Source organism: Siphateles boraxobius, unplaced genomic scaffold (genome assembly GCF_051911475.1).
Source record: "Siphateles boraxobius isolate OS27281-9 unplaced genomic scaffold, OSU_SipBor_1 25, whole genome shotgun sequence".
Taxonomy (NCBI): Eukaryota; Metazoa; Chordata; class Actinopteri; order Cypriniformes; family Leuciscidae; genus Siphateles; species Siphateles boraxobius.
The window spans coordinates 14,722,853-14,740,019 of record NW_027508866.1 but is presented as its reverse complement, the minus strand read 5'-3'; the positions used below and the strand labels follow the sequence as shown (position 1 = coordinate 14,740,019).

Sequence of the window (17,167 nt, the reverse complement as noted above, 5' to 3'; positions counted from 1 at the left end):
ATAATATTTTTCTTGTACATTTCTTTCTGTGACAGAAAATACATCTGTCCACTCCAGTGGACTTTATACGCCAAAGGGTATTTTGTGCCTATTGGGTCTATACAGGGCCGGCCCGAGGCATAAGCGAACTAAGCGGCTGCTTGGGGCCCCCTGGTCGAGTTAAAAATTTTTTTTTTTTTTAGATGACTTAAACAAGTGACATAAATGAATGAATGAATATGAATGAATAATTCAAGACAAGAAAATTCTGATTTCATGATCAATATACCTGCCAACAACTGATGCTGTGTCTGCCAGCGTTTAAGTCATGCGCATAATCTTGACACCTCGCGAGTGCATAGACAATTTGTGCGCAACTGCGCATAGTCACGGTATCGGTTTGAGTTGGAGAAAATAGCCGCAGGGGAACTTAACCTTCTAGGTGTAAGGTTAGCAGTTTGAATAAATAATAAACATAGCAGTTTGAACTCTTCTCCACTTTATTATACCACACATCAGATCACTAACTCCAAAAACCAAGTGCGCACGAGCAATTCCTATGTACGGGAAGCCCCGAGGGGGAAAATAGATTACATACACACATACAACGAGCGCCAATACATTACCCGTATTATAGTAACAGACTTTGTTGGATTCTGTCATGTACAATCCAACAAAGTCTGTTACAATAATAATAATAAAAAAGATTTTGAGGACAGTTACACTGTATTGAGACAGTAGAGAAATAATAATAAATTTTTTTATAGTTTTCAACAATAATTGTCATTGTTGAACCCTTGTTCTTATTATGTTTCTGATGTCTCACTTTTGTCATTATGTTTTGCAAATAATTTATTTTATATACGTCGTTTTGAGACAGTTTGTTTTAAGAAGTTTCAAAGAGTTAGTAAAAGAGTAAAGTAAAAGTTTCAACTTTTTTATTTAACTAGGCATCTATTTTTTATTTTTTATTTATTTTGTATTAATACATAACCTCACTGAATTCATTTATAATGTATCATTATTGCGTGACATTTGTGTCAATAATTGTCAAGCACAGGTGACTCCGCGTTAGCGGAGGGGGGCCCCAAATCAAATTCTGCTTAGGGCCCCCAAAAGGCTCGGGCCGGCTCTGGGTCTAGATACCGCTTTATCCTGTATGTTTTAGTTAAAATTATTATATAATTTACAGTTTTTATTAAACATCAATATTAAATATTTTCTTCAGATTTTTACATTATTATATTAAATTATATTATAATTAATTGCCCTGTTCTAGATATTGGTCTCGCAATTCAAGATACATATTCATATAAACAGTTAAAAGGGATAGTTCGCCCAAAAATGAAAATCTACATAATCCTACATAATCATCTTGGATGGCCTGAGGGTGATTACATTAACAGCAAATTTTCAGTTTGGGAGGAACTATCCCTTTAAGGCGGGTTTTTTCTGAATATTTCATTGTTTTTCTCTTCGAATGCATCCAGCAGCTTGCAGAAATAGGGGTGTTAAACCTGCAGAGTTGAAGCACATCTCTGTAGGACTGAACCTCACTGCAGCTGTTGTGAGCTGATACTCCTGCTTTGAATGAACCCTGCTGCTCTCTTACAACATAAAACAGACAAACACAAGCATTCTGAAATCCTTTACAGATGACTATTGCATATTGTGATCACTGAATTTTACTGTACAGTTTTACTGCACGTTACTTCATAATTATGTGATAACATATTTTTCTTTATTGTTTTAGGTAGGAATATAACTTCCTTAGTTTCATCTGCACACATAAAATATTCAGAATCTTGCAGAACTGAAATATAAAAGGAAAACTGGAGACTGAAGTCTAAATTCTTATGTAAATCTCCTAATCAATAAATACAAAACTCTCACTCTGTCTTGCTTGCTCTCGATCCACTTTGCACTTCCACCCACATAGTCCAAAAATATTTCAATATGCAACACAGGACATAAAAGGGCTTTTCTGAGCATGTCTAATAGAATAAGAAGCATCTGCTCTGGGGACATGCTAAACCTAACCTTTACAAACCTCCCACTGAAAGAAAGGTTTCAAACAAAGAAACAAACAGTCAATTATCACGTTACTGTTAAAAAAAATTCGCTTTATGCCTAAAGGTAAATTTTACCGCAGAGAGTCTATGTTTCCAAGGAGCTCTCATGGTCTCAGCTTTGTTTCAGATGTGTCCTTAGAAGGAATAAAAATGAAACAGTTGTTGACATACTGTACAGTATAAAGATACAAATAATGTGGATTTCATTGCTCTTAGTTTGGACATGAGAATTTCACATTTCAGATCTCTTACATTGCAGACTTTGGTATCTTGGCACATCTGAGCACAGTTTTAGACATTGTTGAATCTCTTCTGAAACCCTTGTGGAGACACATGTGATATTAACAGGGTCTTTTTCTCTGGAGAATACAGGGACAGATCATCCATCTCTTCCCATATCTCATTGCATTGCATCTTTCCTTCATATTTCCTCTTAACTTTATCTGTCTCATTCCTCCGGCATCATCCTGCCATCTATCAGAGCTGTCACTTCTCATTACCTCTTCCCTATTTCTCTCTCACTTTCCTCGTATTCTGTCTGTCTATTTTGGGTTTCCCTCAGTTTAGCCCAATTACTTCTGCGTTGAACTCACGCCGTAGCTTCGTCGTAGGCCAGGGGTAGGCAAGTTCCGTACTAGAGAGCCACTGTCCTGCAGAAATTAGTTCCATCAAACACACCTGAACAAGCTAATCAGTGTCTTCAGGATAAAGGCTAGGCAGGTGAGTTTTTTTTCAGTTTTGGAGCCAAACTCTGCAGGACAGCGGCTCTCTAGGACCAAACTTGCCTACCCCCGTCGTACGCTGTGTGTAGCACGCGTGCCCTTCGGCGTACCTCTCCAAAAATGAAACAATGCATAAATTCTACGCGGACGCAAGGGCTGTGATTGGTCTGCTAGAACCCCTCCCTCGGGTTTCACATGCTCCCTCTGCATGTGTAATTGCGCGCCAATGCGAACAACAACGCAGAAGTATAAATGAAAAACCAACGTGTAGCCTACTGCGTAGAGGATACAGCGTAGGTCCGACGCAGAAGTATAAATCAGTCTTTAGAGCAAGGATGACAAATGAGGGTAAGAGGTTGGAGTGGGTTGTGCGTGGAAATTTGGGGGTTGGAAACAATGATATTTCAAACAAGCAATATTTTACCTAGCAAAACGGTATTGATATTCTGAATATAATCTTTAACAGTAGGCTATATATAATGGAAAGTTATAAAGTATAATTCAATTGAAAATAGTAGAAACTTTAATAGAATGGAATCTAGGAAAATAAAGCAGAATAAAATAGAATATTAATAAATATAATCAAACAAATGAATAAAATAGAACAGAATAGAAACTTTAATATATTAGAGACTAATATTTTTAGTCTCTAAAATGAAATGTTGTTTTTCTACAACAAAAGAAAAACAGAAAATCAGTCACTGGTCTTGATTGAATAACTTTAGTATAGCTTTAATAAGAATACAAATGCTGCTGTTAAATGCTCTGGCGAGAAGATAAACGTGGGACCGTGTACAGCTCACTCGGGGCGGGGTCTATGCTAATAGGGCAGAGTCTGTCAGCAGTCGTGGGTGGGGTCTAAGCATTTGTGACATCACAAAAGCTACAATCTGCAAACGCTTGTTCTGAGACACGATTTATGGGGATTAAAAAAAGACGAGTGGGTGGATTTTTATCATTATGGTTGTGAACAAACACTGCTGACACACATTTATGTTCAAACACCATGTAAAAGTGATTTTTGCATAATAGGTCCAATTTAATATAAAAGAGACTAGAAGAATAGAATGGAAAAATAGTTTTTAATGAAATATATTCATTAACAGAATAGAGTAGAATTTAATTGAAAATTATAGAATACAATGGAACAGAAACTAATAGAATATGTTAGAATACAGCAAAAGATAAATAGTTTTTAATAGAATACTATCTTTAATAATCTATTCTACTATATTTTAACTCAGCTATGACAAAGCGAGAGTGAGAGAGGTGTGCAATAAATGCTTTCTGAGAGAGAGAGCAAGCGAGAGAGAGAGAGAGAGAGAGAGAGAGAGAGAGAGAGAGAGAGAGAGAGAGAGAGAGAGAGAGAGAAGTTGTCTCTTATTTTATGCTGCAGGGATCTGTCCAGCAGCACAGAGCAGCCGTAAACACCGCAGCACACCCCCGACTTCTCGCCGCAACACACACACCACACTCTCACACACACATACAACCAGAGGAAGAGAGAGACAGAGGCGTAACCAGAAGCATCGTTAAAGGAAAGGAAAGCCACTCTTTTGTCTCCATGGACACTCCAGTTCCTTCGAGCACTTCTTAGTTCGTGTAGCACAGCAGCGGGCTCTTGCCATCCGCTTAATAATTCATCAGGTCGGTCTCTGAGCTTTGAGCCTGCAGCGCTCACCAACTTTCCTTCTCGAACTTTTGCACATCAGCAGTCTCCTTTTATACTTTAAACAGTTGGCACAGAGGCAGAGGAAAAACGGGTTCCGGCACTTTGTGAGCGACTTGTGTGTGTTTGTGTGAGTGAGAGTGTGCGGGGAGAGTGGGCGAAAGGTGTGTGTGTTGTCTGGACAGAGGGCATCCTGGTCATCTTGTTCTTGGACTTGGTACCCATTCGTTAAAGCGCAGCTCTTGTGGGACTAAACGTGGGAGACTGTGACGTGAGAAGCACTCTGGAGTCCACAGAGAGACTCGTATGGGACGTGCGCCTCGTCTGTGAGCACCGCTGGTGAAAGCAGCTCTGTGCTGTGTTTGGGCTGTTGCAGGGGCTTTCTGTGCACCCTCGGATTCTCTCTCATCATGGCTGGCTGTAGCAGCCGCTGCAGACAGGGGGTGCTAAAGCTCATTCAGTCACTTCAGAGGCTTGTCTCAGGAACCCTCAGTAAAGGTAAGACACCTTCATTAACATGAAGCTCAAAGAAAAAGGGAAACAAGCTTGTTTAAAAGGTTGAGTAGAGGTTAGTTGGGACAAATAAAGTTTTGGGTTTTTATATTATATTTAAAATAAAGACTTTAGTGTAATATAAGATTGTATATGATTTGTAAGTATTTATTTTTAACATTATATGCAATATTTTATTTGTAATATTAGTCATTATATTCAGTATAAACCATTTTTAATATTGTATTTATTAGTAAGAATTTGTAATTTATATTGCTATTATATTTACTATAAAGTTGTATTTTAATATTATATTTATAGTTTTTTTATATTATATTCAATATTGTAGTCATAATATTAGTCATTATATTCAGTATAAACTTTAATATTGTATTTATTAGTAAGAATTTGTCATTAATATTGCTATTATATTTACTAGGCCTATAAAAAAATAATATTAAATTTAAAGTTTTTGTTTTTAGTAGGCTATATTTAAAATGTTATGTCAATATTATTTTCAATATAACGTTTTTAATATATTATTTATTGTAAAATATGTAATGCAAAGTTTTGTTTTAAAAATTTCTTCCTTTTTCCTGAGAATCATTTTGCTATTAAAATGGTATTATTTAAGGGATATTAGCAATTTAGAATCATATTTTAAAACAACACCAACCACAGAATTGTGTTAAGTGTCCCAATTAACCTGTTTTCATTTATAATGTTTTTGTCAGTTTTTTTAAGCTTGTATAATAGCGCCAAATAGAAAAAATATGCCAATGTTAGGATGGAGTTTCAATGCCTCACTCTTTTATGCTTCACCTGATTCTTTCATCAGCACACATTTCCACCTCCTTTAGGTCTTTTTTTTTCCTTTAAAGAAGAGTCAGGGCGCTTTGTTTGGCAGGTGGTATTATTTTCTCTCTTTTATCTCTCTTATCTCTTTTTTTCGAGTATCATAGCACTGTGTCAGCAGAAAAAGCACTGCGGTTCATCTCTGTGCCGACGGTGCCCGTGGAGATGCTGTAACTAAGCAGTGGCTGTTTATCTGCTGTCACTGAACCTGGCTGAACACCGCTATCTCTCCACTCCTTCATTAGATCTTCCTCACTGATAGATACTCTATATACACAGGGGAGTAGGGAGTTAATTTAAAGAGGATAATGAGGATTTGGAGAGACCGTATAGAATCTATGACACTCTCTCTAGACCACTATAGTAACACATATGGAAATAAACCCAGAGAGCGCTAAAGCTGTGAAAGGAAGCTGTGACTCAAATACTTTGTACTTGTGTGCACTGACTTTATCTTAGTGTTATCTTAGGCTGTGCAAAGTAAAATATAGTAGCAGACAACAAAATAATCTTTCCCACCCAAAGGAACTGCTAAAAGTTTAGTTAGAGACAATGCAATACAATAGATTACAATATACTTATGCTTTAGCAGAATACAATAGGATATTTAACAAAGTAGAACAGAATAACAGAATATAGTAGAATAAAATCTTTAATAAACTAGAATCTATAGCAAAATTATCTATGGAGAAGAATAGATTGGAATAGTTTAAACCCAATAAAAAGAATGCTTAATAGAGTAGAATCGAATATCTGTTAGTATACAAAGTAGAATATAATTTTTAATAGAATATATAGAATTTTAATTAGAAAAAAATAAATGTTTAGCAGAATATAACATAATCGAATGGAAACTTGAACGAAATATAATAGAATTTTAGCTCAATAGAGCAGAATGGCATTTCTATCGAACAGAGTGTGGCAGGTTGTCAAAATTGTTTGCATAGATATGATTCTGTTCTTCTCTAAAGAGAAAAATTAAATGAAATCTTGAATAGAATAAAATCTTTAGCACCAGAACAGGCTAAAAAAAAATGAAAACGTAACAAAAAAAGAATAGAATATGGAATGGAATAAGGTCTTTAGCAGAACATATGCGAAAACATGGCAACTTAACAAAATAGTACAGAATCTTTAATCGAATCTTATCAAAGCAGAGTAGGATAGAATATTTATAGAACCTATACTATTCTGAAGTAATATTCTATAAATATTCTGAACAAAACGTAACTGAATAGTATGGAATTCATAACTGAATAGTATGGAAATTGTAATGAAAGCTCAGTGAATGGAGTTTGAGAGAGAGACAGAGAGAGAGAGAGAGAGAGAGAGAGAGAGAGAGAGAGAGAGAGAGAGAGAGTCTGTATACGTCCATCATGGTTATTCTATTTCACTGCTCTTTACGTCAGTCAACCTATTAATGGGTTAATGGTGAGCGTTAATTTGAAAGCGTGAATTTCTGAGCCGTTCCTACTTCTCTGCCCTAAATATGCACTATTTCTACACACTAATATTTTACACACTCATTAATTCATGTTGCAAAATTGTCTATGTAAGCTGTATGGCACATTCCGTATCCAGATCTTCCATCATAACCATTTTTTTTTTTTTTTTTACCTATGGCCAGAAACACTGCAGGAAGAAATATTGTTGCCCACGTACAATTAGTCAGAAGCTGTTTCGTTGTTACAGTTGCAACCTTGAGTACGAGTGACAAGGTCAGTCAAGCACATGGCAAGGTGTAAGTGTTCTGTTTAAGTGCAAGGTGTGAGGGGGGTGGGGGGACAAAATGTCAGATGGAAATATCCAAAAGACTTATTCTTGTTGGGAAACTTTTTTAAGGAATACAGCTAATAAATCATTATACTAAGTGAGTTTTTTTTTTTTATGTAAAAATGCAGAAAGTTTTCTGTGATGGGCATGTTAAGTAGTAGGGTTAGTGTATAAAGGGATAGAATATACAGTTTGTACAGAATAAAAATAATTAAGTCTGTGGAAACATAAAATATGAAAACAATGTTTTGACATTGAAAACATTTTTGTTATGGGTGACAAAATGACTATGTTAGTGTTACTGCAGTTTTACAGCTCCAATAGAGTAAGCCTCTGGGGGAAAGAGAAAGAGCATTTGACATTTTAAAAGAGTACAGGGTCGATCAATCCAGCCTACTTCCCTTGACACGTGGCAAATCTTCCCTGTTCTGTAGGAACTGTAGCAGAGTGTACGGTACATCCATACAACAGTTCATGTGAACCCTTCTGATTGGCGGAATCAATACTGATGCAGACTCACTTAGAGCTTTGCACCAGCTTGTTTCTAAATATACAACATAACTCCTTGTTTTTGTTCCACATAGTCATACCGGTTTGGATGAGGGTGAATAAATTATTTTGGTTGAACCTTTTGGGTTCTGATTACAAAATTCCACTGCATCTAAAGCCCAACCCGTCCCATTTCATGTGCATTTAATAGATTTTTTTATGAATTATAGGCTATTACGTCTGAAGTGCTGATGCAATGTTCACAGTCCAAATGCCTGGGACTCTAAACCAGAACAATTTAGAATAGTTCAGACCAAGATGTACCACACTCACAAAGAGAGAAACAGAGAAAGAGATGGAGAGTGACTCAGTGATTTAGTGTCTAAACAGTAAAGGGATATTTCACCAAAAAAAGAAAATTCTCTGTTTGGGGACTTTTCTAGGTGACCTTAGACATGCTCTGGTAGTTTCATCTCTTATGATTCTGCTATACTTGAAAACTACAGGCCCATTTCTAATTTACCTTTTATCTTCAAAGTTCTCGAAAAAGTTGTGTTATGTCAACTTCATTCTTATCTTAACCTAAATTCTATCTATGTGAGGTTTCAGTCTGGCTTCAGAGCACTCCACAGTACCGAATACCAATTATATTTATTTGACATTGACAACTGATGCCGGTGACCTCAGCTCTGCATTCGACATGGTGGACCATGATATCCTTTTTTCTCAAATTGAATCTGCTGTGGGGTTGGAAAGGAACTGTATTAAACTGGTTCAGCTCCTTTTTGAAATATTGTAAATTCACTGTCAGTTTCGGCTCATCTGAGTCCTCTGGGTCCCTCAGGGCTCCACCCTACCATTTTTTCTTTATATATGCTACCTCTGGGCTCCATTTTTAGGAAACATGATGTATTATTCCATTGTTACGCAGACGACACCTAGATATATGTCCAACTCAAACACTCTGGAAATAATTCACTTGAGCTTTGGCTGGCTTGCTTAAATGATATTCAAATGTGGATTTCTGCTAACTTTATAAAGCTAAATGAAAATAAAACCAAGATAATCTTTTTTTAGTGAGATCATTCTCTCTGCGTATCCTATTTCTGTGTATACATGTCTATGCAAAAACATGACGATCACTGCAATTTATCATCACTTCAATAGTTGCTGGTTCGTTTTAGAGTTGATTTTAAAATCTTTTTATTTGTTTGTAAATAATTGAATAAGCCAACGCCTTCCTACATCTCTAATCTATTAGTCCCTTTCAGATCTGGGTCCCTTTCTAGATTCAGATTACAGGGACATCTTGTCTTTCCAAATTAGATCCAAACCGTCCTTTCCTCTTTTTAAGTCTTTGTAAAAACCTGTTTATTCTCTCTCTCTTACAAAGACCTCTTTTTAAGTCTTTGTAAAAACCTGTTTATTCTCTCTGGCATTTAATGATCATTAGATGCGGATACTCACATGTCTTTCATATATGATGTTAGTCTGCTATGTTTTTAATCCTTTTCCTATGTTTTGTTTTATTTTTTCTGATGTAGTGTAAAGCACATTGGTCATCTGTCGCTGTATAAATTGTGCTATATAAAAAAAACTTTGATTTTGTTCATTGGGCTAGTTTTGAAGCAAAAACCTGGAAACCCAGGCTCCCATGCATATTTATTAAAAGGAGCATTATTTGCTTGCTTTCTATAAGCCATTCATAATTTTAAAAAAAAATGTTTAAACAAAATAGTTAAAATTGTTTTTGCTATGGTACCAACACTGGTACTGAGAACTGGTATTGAGACTGGTATATTGGTACCGACTACTGACATTTTGGGACTGTGACAACCCTAGTTCTTAACCTGTATAACGTTCTTCAGTAAAACACAAAAGGTGAATTTTTGAACGATATCCTGCACACCTCTTTTCATTATACTGAAAGTGAAAGAAACTAGACCTGACAAGCTCCAAAATGAAAAAAAAGCCCCATAGGCTATCATATCAAAAGTATCATAATATGACTCAGTCTTTATTCCAAATCTTCAAAACCATACAGTAGCTTTGTGTGAGAAACTGACCAAAATAAACAGTTTTTGATTATCATCCCCTCTGATATGCAAAGTGATACACACATCTAGAACTTACACTTACAAAATGAAATGTGTTTGCAGCTTAGTTTCCATTAAAAACATTGAACTATTATTTCAAAAGATCATTAAAAATGTTCTCAATATACAACCCCAAAAGAGATGACCTCATTAAGATACAATAAATAAGGGTAGTCTAAATGACAGGTGTTTCTGATTTACAATAGTACAACTAAAAATGTTTGAGAGGTTTTTAATGAGCGCATACTGAATATGTCTTTGAAATAGGATAAATAAATTACAATGAGGATGTATATGAGTCAAGGTGCTTTTTATCCATTGAACCAATATGATATATTTCCTTTTTTCCCCCCAACGTTTTTTTAGTTCTCCATCTGGTTTTAAACTCTTTACTTGACACTAGTTTGTTACCATCTGTCTGACATCTACAATGCCAATGCAATTTAACTCTCCCCCACACTCTTTCCCTCCTTCGCACATTTTCTCATCTTCTAGGCTATCTCCTTCTCTGTCACTCGCTGAATTTCTATCTCTTTTCAAACCCCGGCATTTTCTCCATGCACTGTTCTGTTTCCTTTTGGCAGCTTTGGAGGTGCCAAATGTTCCTCAGCATCATCTTATGTAAATGTAACATTAGATGTGAAACATTCACATCTCAAATGTATTCAGGCCTGTTCACGTCCTCCTCCACCTCGGCCTCCTGCTCCTGTTGAGCTGTTGATAATACGTGTGTGTGTGTGTGAGTGTGTGTCTCTGAGGTTCATAATAACTTGAGGCAATAATACAAGCAATAACAGCAGGGCCCAACCTCTAACATATTTCCTTTTATCTAAAGAAGGAGAAAAGTAATTAGAGAGAGAGGGGAAAAAATATTCTGACTTCCTAATGTCCTTTTCATGACCTTTAAAAGAATGTGCTTGTATTAGCATGTTAATATGTGTGTGGGAGACTGAACTCAGGTCTTGTGTGCTTGCATTGATCTGTGCATTAAGTCCGTTCACACTACGTATGATAACTATAATTAAAATATGTTCTAAGTGTAAAGGAAGAGCAGAGTCCACGCCGCAACTATAATGATAATGTCACAGAGAAATTATATCGTTGGAATCACTTTCAGAACGATTTTTTTTCTAACTGATGAACGATAAAAACATTAACAGTCAATAAGAATCTATCATTCTATAAAGAGCTTGAGTATTTAAAGCGGCAAGATGACAAAACTGCAGCGCTTTCTTGTAATAAACAGAATGATATTGTCTACTGGTGTGGATTGGCCTGGCTAACGTCTGGGAACCACATGTTAATTTTCTCGTATTTGAGGCGTGGTTTACGAATGCCCAGAGCCGTTTATTGGGTGGTACGAATTTCTATCAAATGCGCCAGTACGTAGCTCATAGCCAATTGTTTCAATTATACCTGATGACGTGTGTAGAGCGACAGAAATTAGATGAGGTAAAAGACTATGCGTCATCATCTTGCTGCTTCCTCCCTGTTCTGTGATTGGTTCCCTCGCTGAGGCGAAAATCTGGTCCATGGAATCCAGGCTGCCTAGCAGCGTGAATAAAATCGTGCTGCGCGCAAGGCAGCATGGGGAAACCCAGGCTAGGTGTGGATGCTATTATGTGTATCATTCTTGGTGTGTTCTTTATCATTCATTAGTCTATAATTGTGCACTGAACGAGTTATAGGGTTAATTCCGGTTAAATGGGAAAAAGTGTCCCAATTAACCTGAATAAATCAGGATGGCCATTCACTATTGTGTCTTTTGAACTTGAATCAGTTACTTTCTATTGTGAAACACAAAAGTAGATGTTTTTAATAATGCAGCAGCTTACAAACATGTAAGAAAATGGCAGAATGCCCAAGAAAGAGCACCACAAATATAAATACACAGTGTAATATTTCATAGGAAAAATTACACACTGCAGTTTTAACACGTTTATGCACCTAAAAAAAAAAGTAAAAAAAAATAGGAGGATTGTTGAGGCAAAAACAATTATTAAACAAACAGCATCAGAGTAAGAGACATCAGGATCCAAATTGTATTTTAAAAGATTTATTCTTGCAAGAATAGTTCCCAGTCCAACCACAGTCCAGCTGCAGGAGGAAATGAGACCCAGAACAGGGGGATGCCAGCAGTCTTATCTTATCTATTTCTCTTGTTTAGACAAGAGGAACAAAGGAACTTTATGACTACCCCAAAAGCAGGGGGTTTTCTCACCTCTGAAGTCAGAGGTCACTTGCCCAACCACCTGCTGAGTGTCTCACACACACCTCAAGCTGTATAAACATAACAACAGAAAATAGGGTCCTCTGTTTCTCGTACACAGAACACAGATAAGGAACTAAAATCAATGGGAATATAAAAATTTCCATTACAAGGATAATTATAATTTATCGTAGATTCTTGTACATTTTTATGCAAATTCTGTCTCACAATGAAGAACTGCACTGCAGTGTTTCAGAGAGTTTATGTAGATCTTATTCAGTTTGCTCAAGCAACGTTCCGTGCAGCATGTTTCATAAAACACAACTGGTTTCACGCTTCTGACAACAGGCTTTGCACAGGCATACTAAGGTTTGCATGAATATGTAACCATGGTTACACTGGCTGTTTAACAGAGGCGATTTAATTGACTTGACTTTTAATGGAGAGATAAGCTGGAACCAGGAGAGACCAGAGCGGAACAGCACTGCAGGTGTATGAGAGCAGAGTCCACCTGACTGCAGTGTCCTAGACGTGTGTTTGACTCTGTGAGCTTGAGCAGAAGTAGCTGCGCAGACACACACTCAAACTCACACACAGAGGCGTTCAGCACTTTTCAAGAGTCAGACACGCACATTGGCACACACTTGGACGCGCTTGTTTCAGAAATACCTGGACCGAACTCTCCCTAGAGATAGCAGTCAGCTCTCTTTCTACCATAGTTCTCTCTCGTTTGCTGTCCTTCCTGTCTTTTTCTTTGCACACAAGAACAAACACACAAATAGAAACATTTAGCTATGAACACACCCCTTCTTTTTCCCTTTCTTTCTCTTTCTTTCAAGGGCTAAACATTTCTTGCAGCTGGCCTCACACAGTGTGTGAGTGTGTGTATGCGTGTATGCGTGTGTGTGTGTGTGTGTGTGTGTGTGTGTGTGTGTGTGTGTGTGTGTGTGTGTGTGTGTGTGTGTGTGTGTGTGTGTGTGTGTGTGTGTGTGTGCGTGTGTGTATATGGACTTTCTACTGCCAATAGATATACAGTAGTGATGGGTCGGTCATGAACGATTCTTTCATTTTAAAGGAATCTTTAATATGACTTGGGACTACCGAGTTGTCTCAGAGAGTGATTTGTTCATTTTTTGTTGTCCACACATGCGCAATATCCTATGGGTTCTGTACTGGAAACAGAAAGGGTTAGTTAATCTCTCGAGTCTTCGGGTTGGGGTCCGAGTTTTTTGTTCTTCCTGTCAGTCTCATAGAGGCTATGGTGTCAGTACCGGAAAGAGAAATGATTAGTTCACCTCTCGAGTCTTCGGGTCTGATTCTTCAGAGTATTTCATTATTTTGTCACGTGATGAACGAATGACTCGAACCCGAAGACTCAAAAGATGAACTAATCAATTCTGTATCCGTACTACAGACTGCATAGCTCAGTTTATAAGGATGTCACGAGATGAACGAATGGCTTAGATCGGGAGGTGAGGTAAACTACTGCAAAGCTCAGTTTATGAGGATTTCACAGGATAAACGAAAGACTCAGATCGAGAAGTGAGGTAAACTAACAGAGTGCATAGCCTGAAGACCAAGATAAATGAATGAATCGTTTCTGTTTCTCATAATTTGGCCCTTTCCTTGCATTGCAATTTTTTTCTTATTCTAAATGCGATCAACTTTTGATGTGTTTGGGGAATTTGGCGAACATGTAACATTTTCAATACATTCTGCTGAAATGAACGAAATTACTCGATAAAAAATATGTTCATTTTGATGAACGAGATTCAAAGATCCGAGTCAGTAAAATTATCCAAACTTCCCACTGGTAATACATAGACATGCTGCTGTGAGCATGTAAGATATGCTGCTGCTGCATGAGTAGACATGTAAACCCCATAGCAGATAGGCAGCTGTAGCTGGGGGAGGTGGAGGGACTATTAAAATGTTTAGCAAGCAATCTCATTGGCTACAGAATCAGCGTATGCCAAGCAGCTTGTGCCATCCGGTAAGATGTGATTGTTTAGTGACAGCATTTAAGGACCAGTCAGCCTGCGCTATAGAGTTTCATGACAGAATTATTAATTTACCTAATATTACATAAATAAATTGCAAGGTTTTTAATTTACATTAATAGTAATAATAATTATTATAAATGATTCCTACTGATGCTTCTCACGAATTAGGCAAAAACATGTTGGTGTAATGTATAGTTTTGGTTTTTGTTTAATGTTCATGTTTCCTGGTTTGCCATATGCTCCCCTTTGTCATGTGATTCCCTTGTCCTCATGTGATCATATCATGTGCTTCCCAAGTCTCATGTGTTATGTAACTGTACGTTCACACCGCCGTCGACTTGAGCTTCCAGAGCTACCGGAAGTCATTCATTTTCAATGGAAGCTGCTTTCTCTCAGCTGCAAGGAGCGTCAAATCCATCGGCGTCGCGTTTTGGGCGTCTTGAGCGACAATCAGAAAGTTGAAAGTAGCTCAACTTTATGGTAATGAGCTATGACGCGGTTCAGCGGCAAGCAGCGGTAAAAGCCAGCAACCAATCGGAATATAGATGTCCTCCGCGCTGGCTGAGAAACACACGATGTAAACTTTCGTTCCTACCAAAACATTAGTTCAGATAAAATGGAGGAAAAGTTAATAATCGCCGTTGCTGGGTTTCCTATCATTTATGATATGACGTTGTTTGCTTATAGGGACCAGTTACAAAAGAACGAGGCATGGGATAAAATACCCGGGATAGTTTACATTTTTGTTCTTAAAGTTGAACTTATTTTAACTTGAATGACGCGTTTTTTAAAACGCTGTGACATGCGCGAGACGCGGCAAAAGACACAAAGCTCGAGCACACAGTCTAGCGTGTGTTTACATAGTTAAATAGAAAAGCAGTGAAGTGGAATGTAAAAACACCAATCTCATGTGACATTTCATGTTGTGACACTTCTCTTCTCCCTGCTACGTCAGAGCGACCAAAGCGTCAACAAGCTTCCCCGTACTTTTTGACAAGCGTCCTTGACAGGGCGTCCAGAACATCTTTGCCGCTCAAGTCGGCGGCGGTGTGAAGGTACGGTTAGGCTTGTTCGGCTTGAATCGGCGCTGCACTAGCCTGGATGCCAGCCCGAACCCCGCCCACAAAATTTTTAGGTCGGGAAGTTCGGTCTGGACTCGATCCGTTGAGGAGCTATTATGCCCGAACAAAAAATGTTTGGACCAATCAAATTGTCAGGGCGGGCTTTATACGATGATGGACAGACGAGCAACCATAGACATCATATCTATGTGAGCAACGATAACGTTACCATCCATGTCATCAGAGCGCTTGGGTTGAATTCATGGCTGACGCTGGAGAATTGAGTTGTGTATATTCCGCTATCGCGTGTGTTATAGAAGATATAGACAGCGCATTCATTTTAGAAGAGGAACAGAGAACCGCGATCAAGGCATTTGTCGATGGGAAAGATGTTTTTGCCGTCCTTCCTACGGGATTCGGAAAAAGTTTACTCTATCAACTTTAATCTATCTCTCAACAAACGTCACTTACTCCGTTGCTCTGATTCTAGGTCTATCCAATTGAGTGCAGAGGCCTTTTATTTCCTAGTTCGGTTGAAACACGCCCTATAATCACAGCCCAATGGAGCAGTATCAGACTCACATTCTGACTAGAATCTGAGTATGACGACGTCAGGCTATTGCGCTGCACAGACCGATCGGTGAATGACATCAGACAGCACACGGCTCCGTATGCTTTTGAATCGCTCTTGCGTTACTCTGATGTCATAAACCGATCGGTCTGTGCAGCTCCGGTTCAAGCCGAACAAGCCTGTTGTCATTGGTTCACTTCTTGATTGTTCATTTTCACAGGTGTCTTGTAGTCATCAGTCCTTGTGTATTTAAGCCACCATGTTACTTTGTATTGTTCCTGTAACTATTGTCAATGAGTTTCAAGTCAAGTCAAGTCAAGTCAGTTGTTTATTTTGCATCTGTTCACGTTGGAAGTTATACTGCACTTGGGTTCAATCAATCTCGCCTACAGTGGACTATGTTACAGTCGGACACATTTATCTTGATGAGCAGAATTTACAATAGCAAGTTTAATACAACACCACAACATTGAATCATCCATAAGGACAACACCAGACAAAGAAAATGAGAATCACTTGGGTATATTGGCTATATACACTCAAGGGGAGATTGGCGAATCTGCGTGCATATGGTGATTCAAAAGTGTGTGAAATTCGATGTAGTATGCACTCCAGGCGGCTAGGTGGCAATGTGAAGCACTGCCACACAACAACACCAATATCTGAGAATATTTTGTACAACTGCTGAAAAGACTTTTGCATGTTTATCAGAGCTGCTAGGGCAACTCGAAGGTCCCACGTATGGAAATAATCCGACATGTTGGTTGTTATTTTCCTGTCCTGGCGCATGCATGTGACGTAAAAGCGTACGCGACGAGAGCCACCGTGAGCAGATTTGCGTTTTTACCATTTAGACGGGAACGCGACGGTGGAGCGTTTTTAAGATTTCGACTCTGGAGGGTGGTTTCACTTTTTTGCGTTTTTAAGCCCCCAAAACGCTGTCGCCGTGTAAACAAAAGGAATATCCGATAAAATATTTTTACGTTTTCCCCCGGAATCGTTCTCGTGTAAACAGGGCCTGAGACTCTGTAGTCTGACTGTGTATCCACCGAGACTAAAGACTAAGAAACAGCTGTTAAAATGCTGCCTGTAAAGATGTCTGCAGAGGCCAGATGTTAAAACGTACTGGAGTGAAGACAGAGACTATGTCTGGTTGGCAGCAGTTCTTTCTCTCCC

The 17,167-nt window shown here is 38.1% G+C and overlaps 1 protein-coding gene across 3 annotated transcripts in view; it reads left to right on the top strand.

Annotated features, from left to right (window-relative positions):
* Positions 1-4,182: 4,182 nt before the first annotated feature.
* Positions 4,183-17,167, top strand: part of kcnip1b (Kv channel interacting protein 1 b) — a 48,995-nt gene continuing 36,010 nt past the window's right edge. For 2 of the 3 annotated variants that reach the window (XM_077242833.1, XM_077242834.1), the window contains exon 1: positions 4,183-4,940. In XM_077242833.1, coding sequence (XP_077098948.1) covers positions 4,853-4,940 — 88 coding nt within the window. In that variant the 5' untranslated portion in view covers positions 4,183-4,852. The remainder of the gene's footprint in view (positions 4,941-17,167) is intronic. The other variant, XM_077242835.1, reaches the window with a different exon arrangement.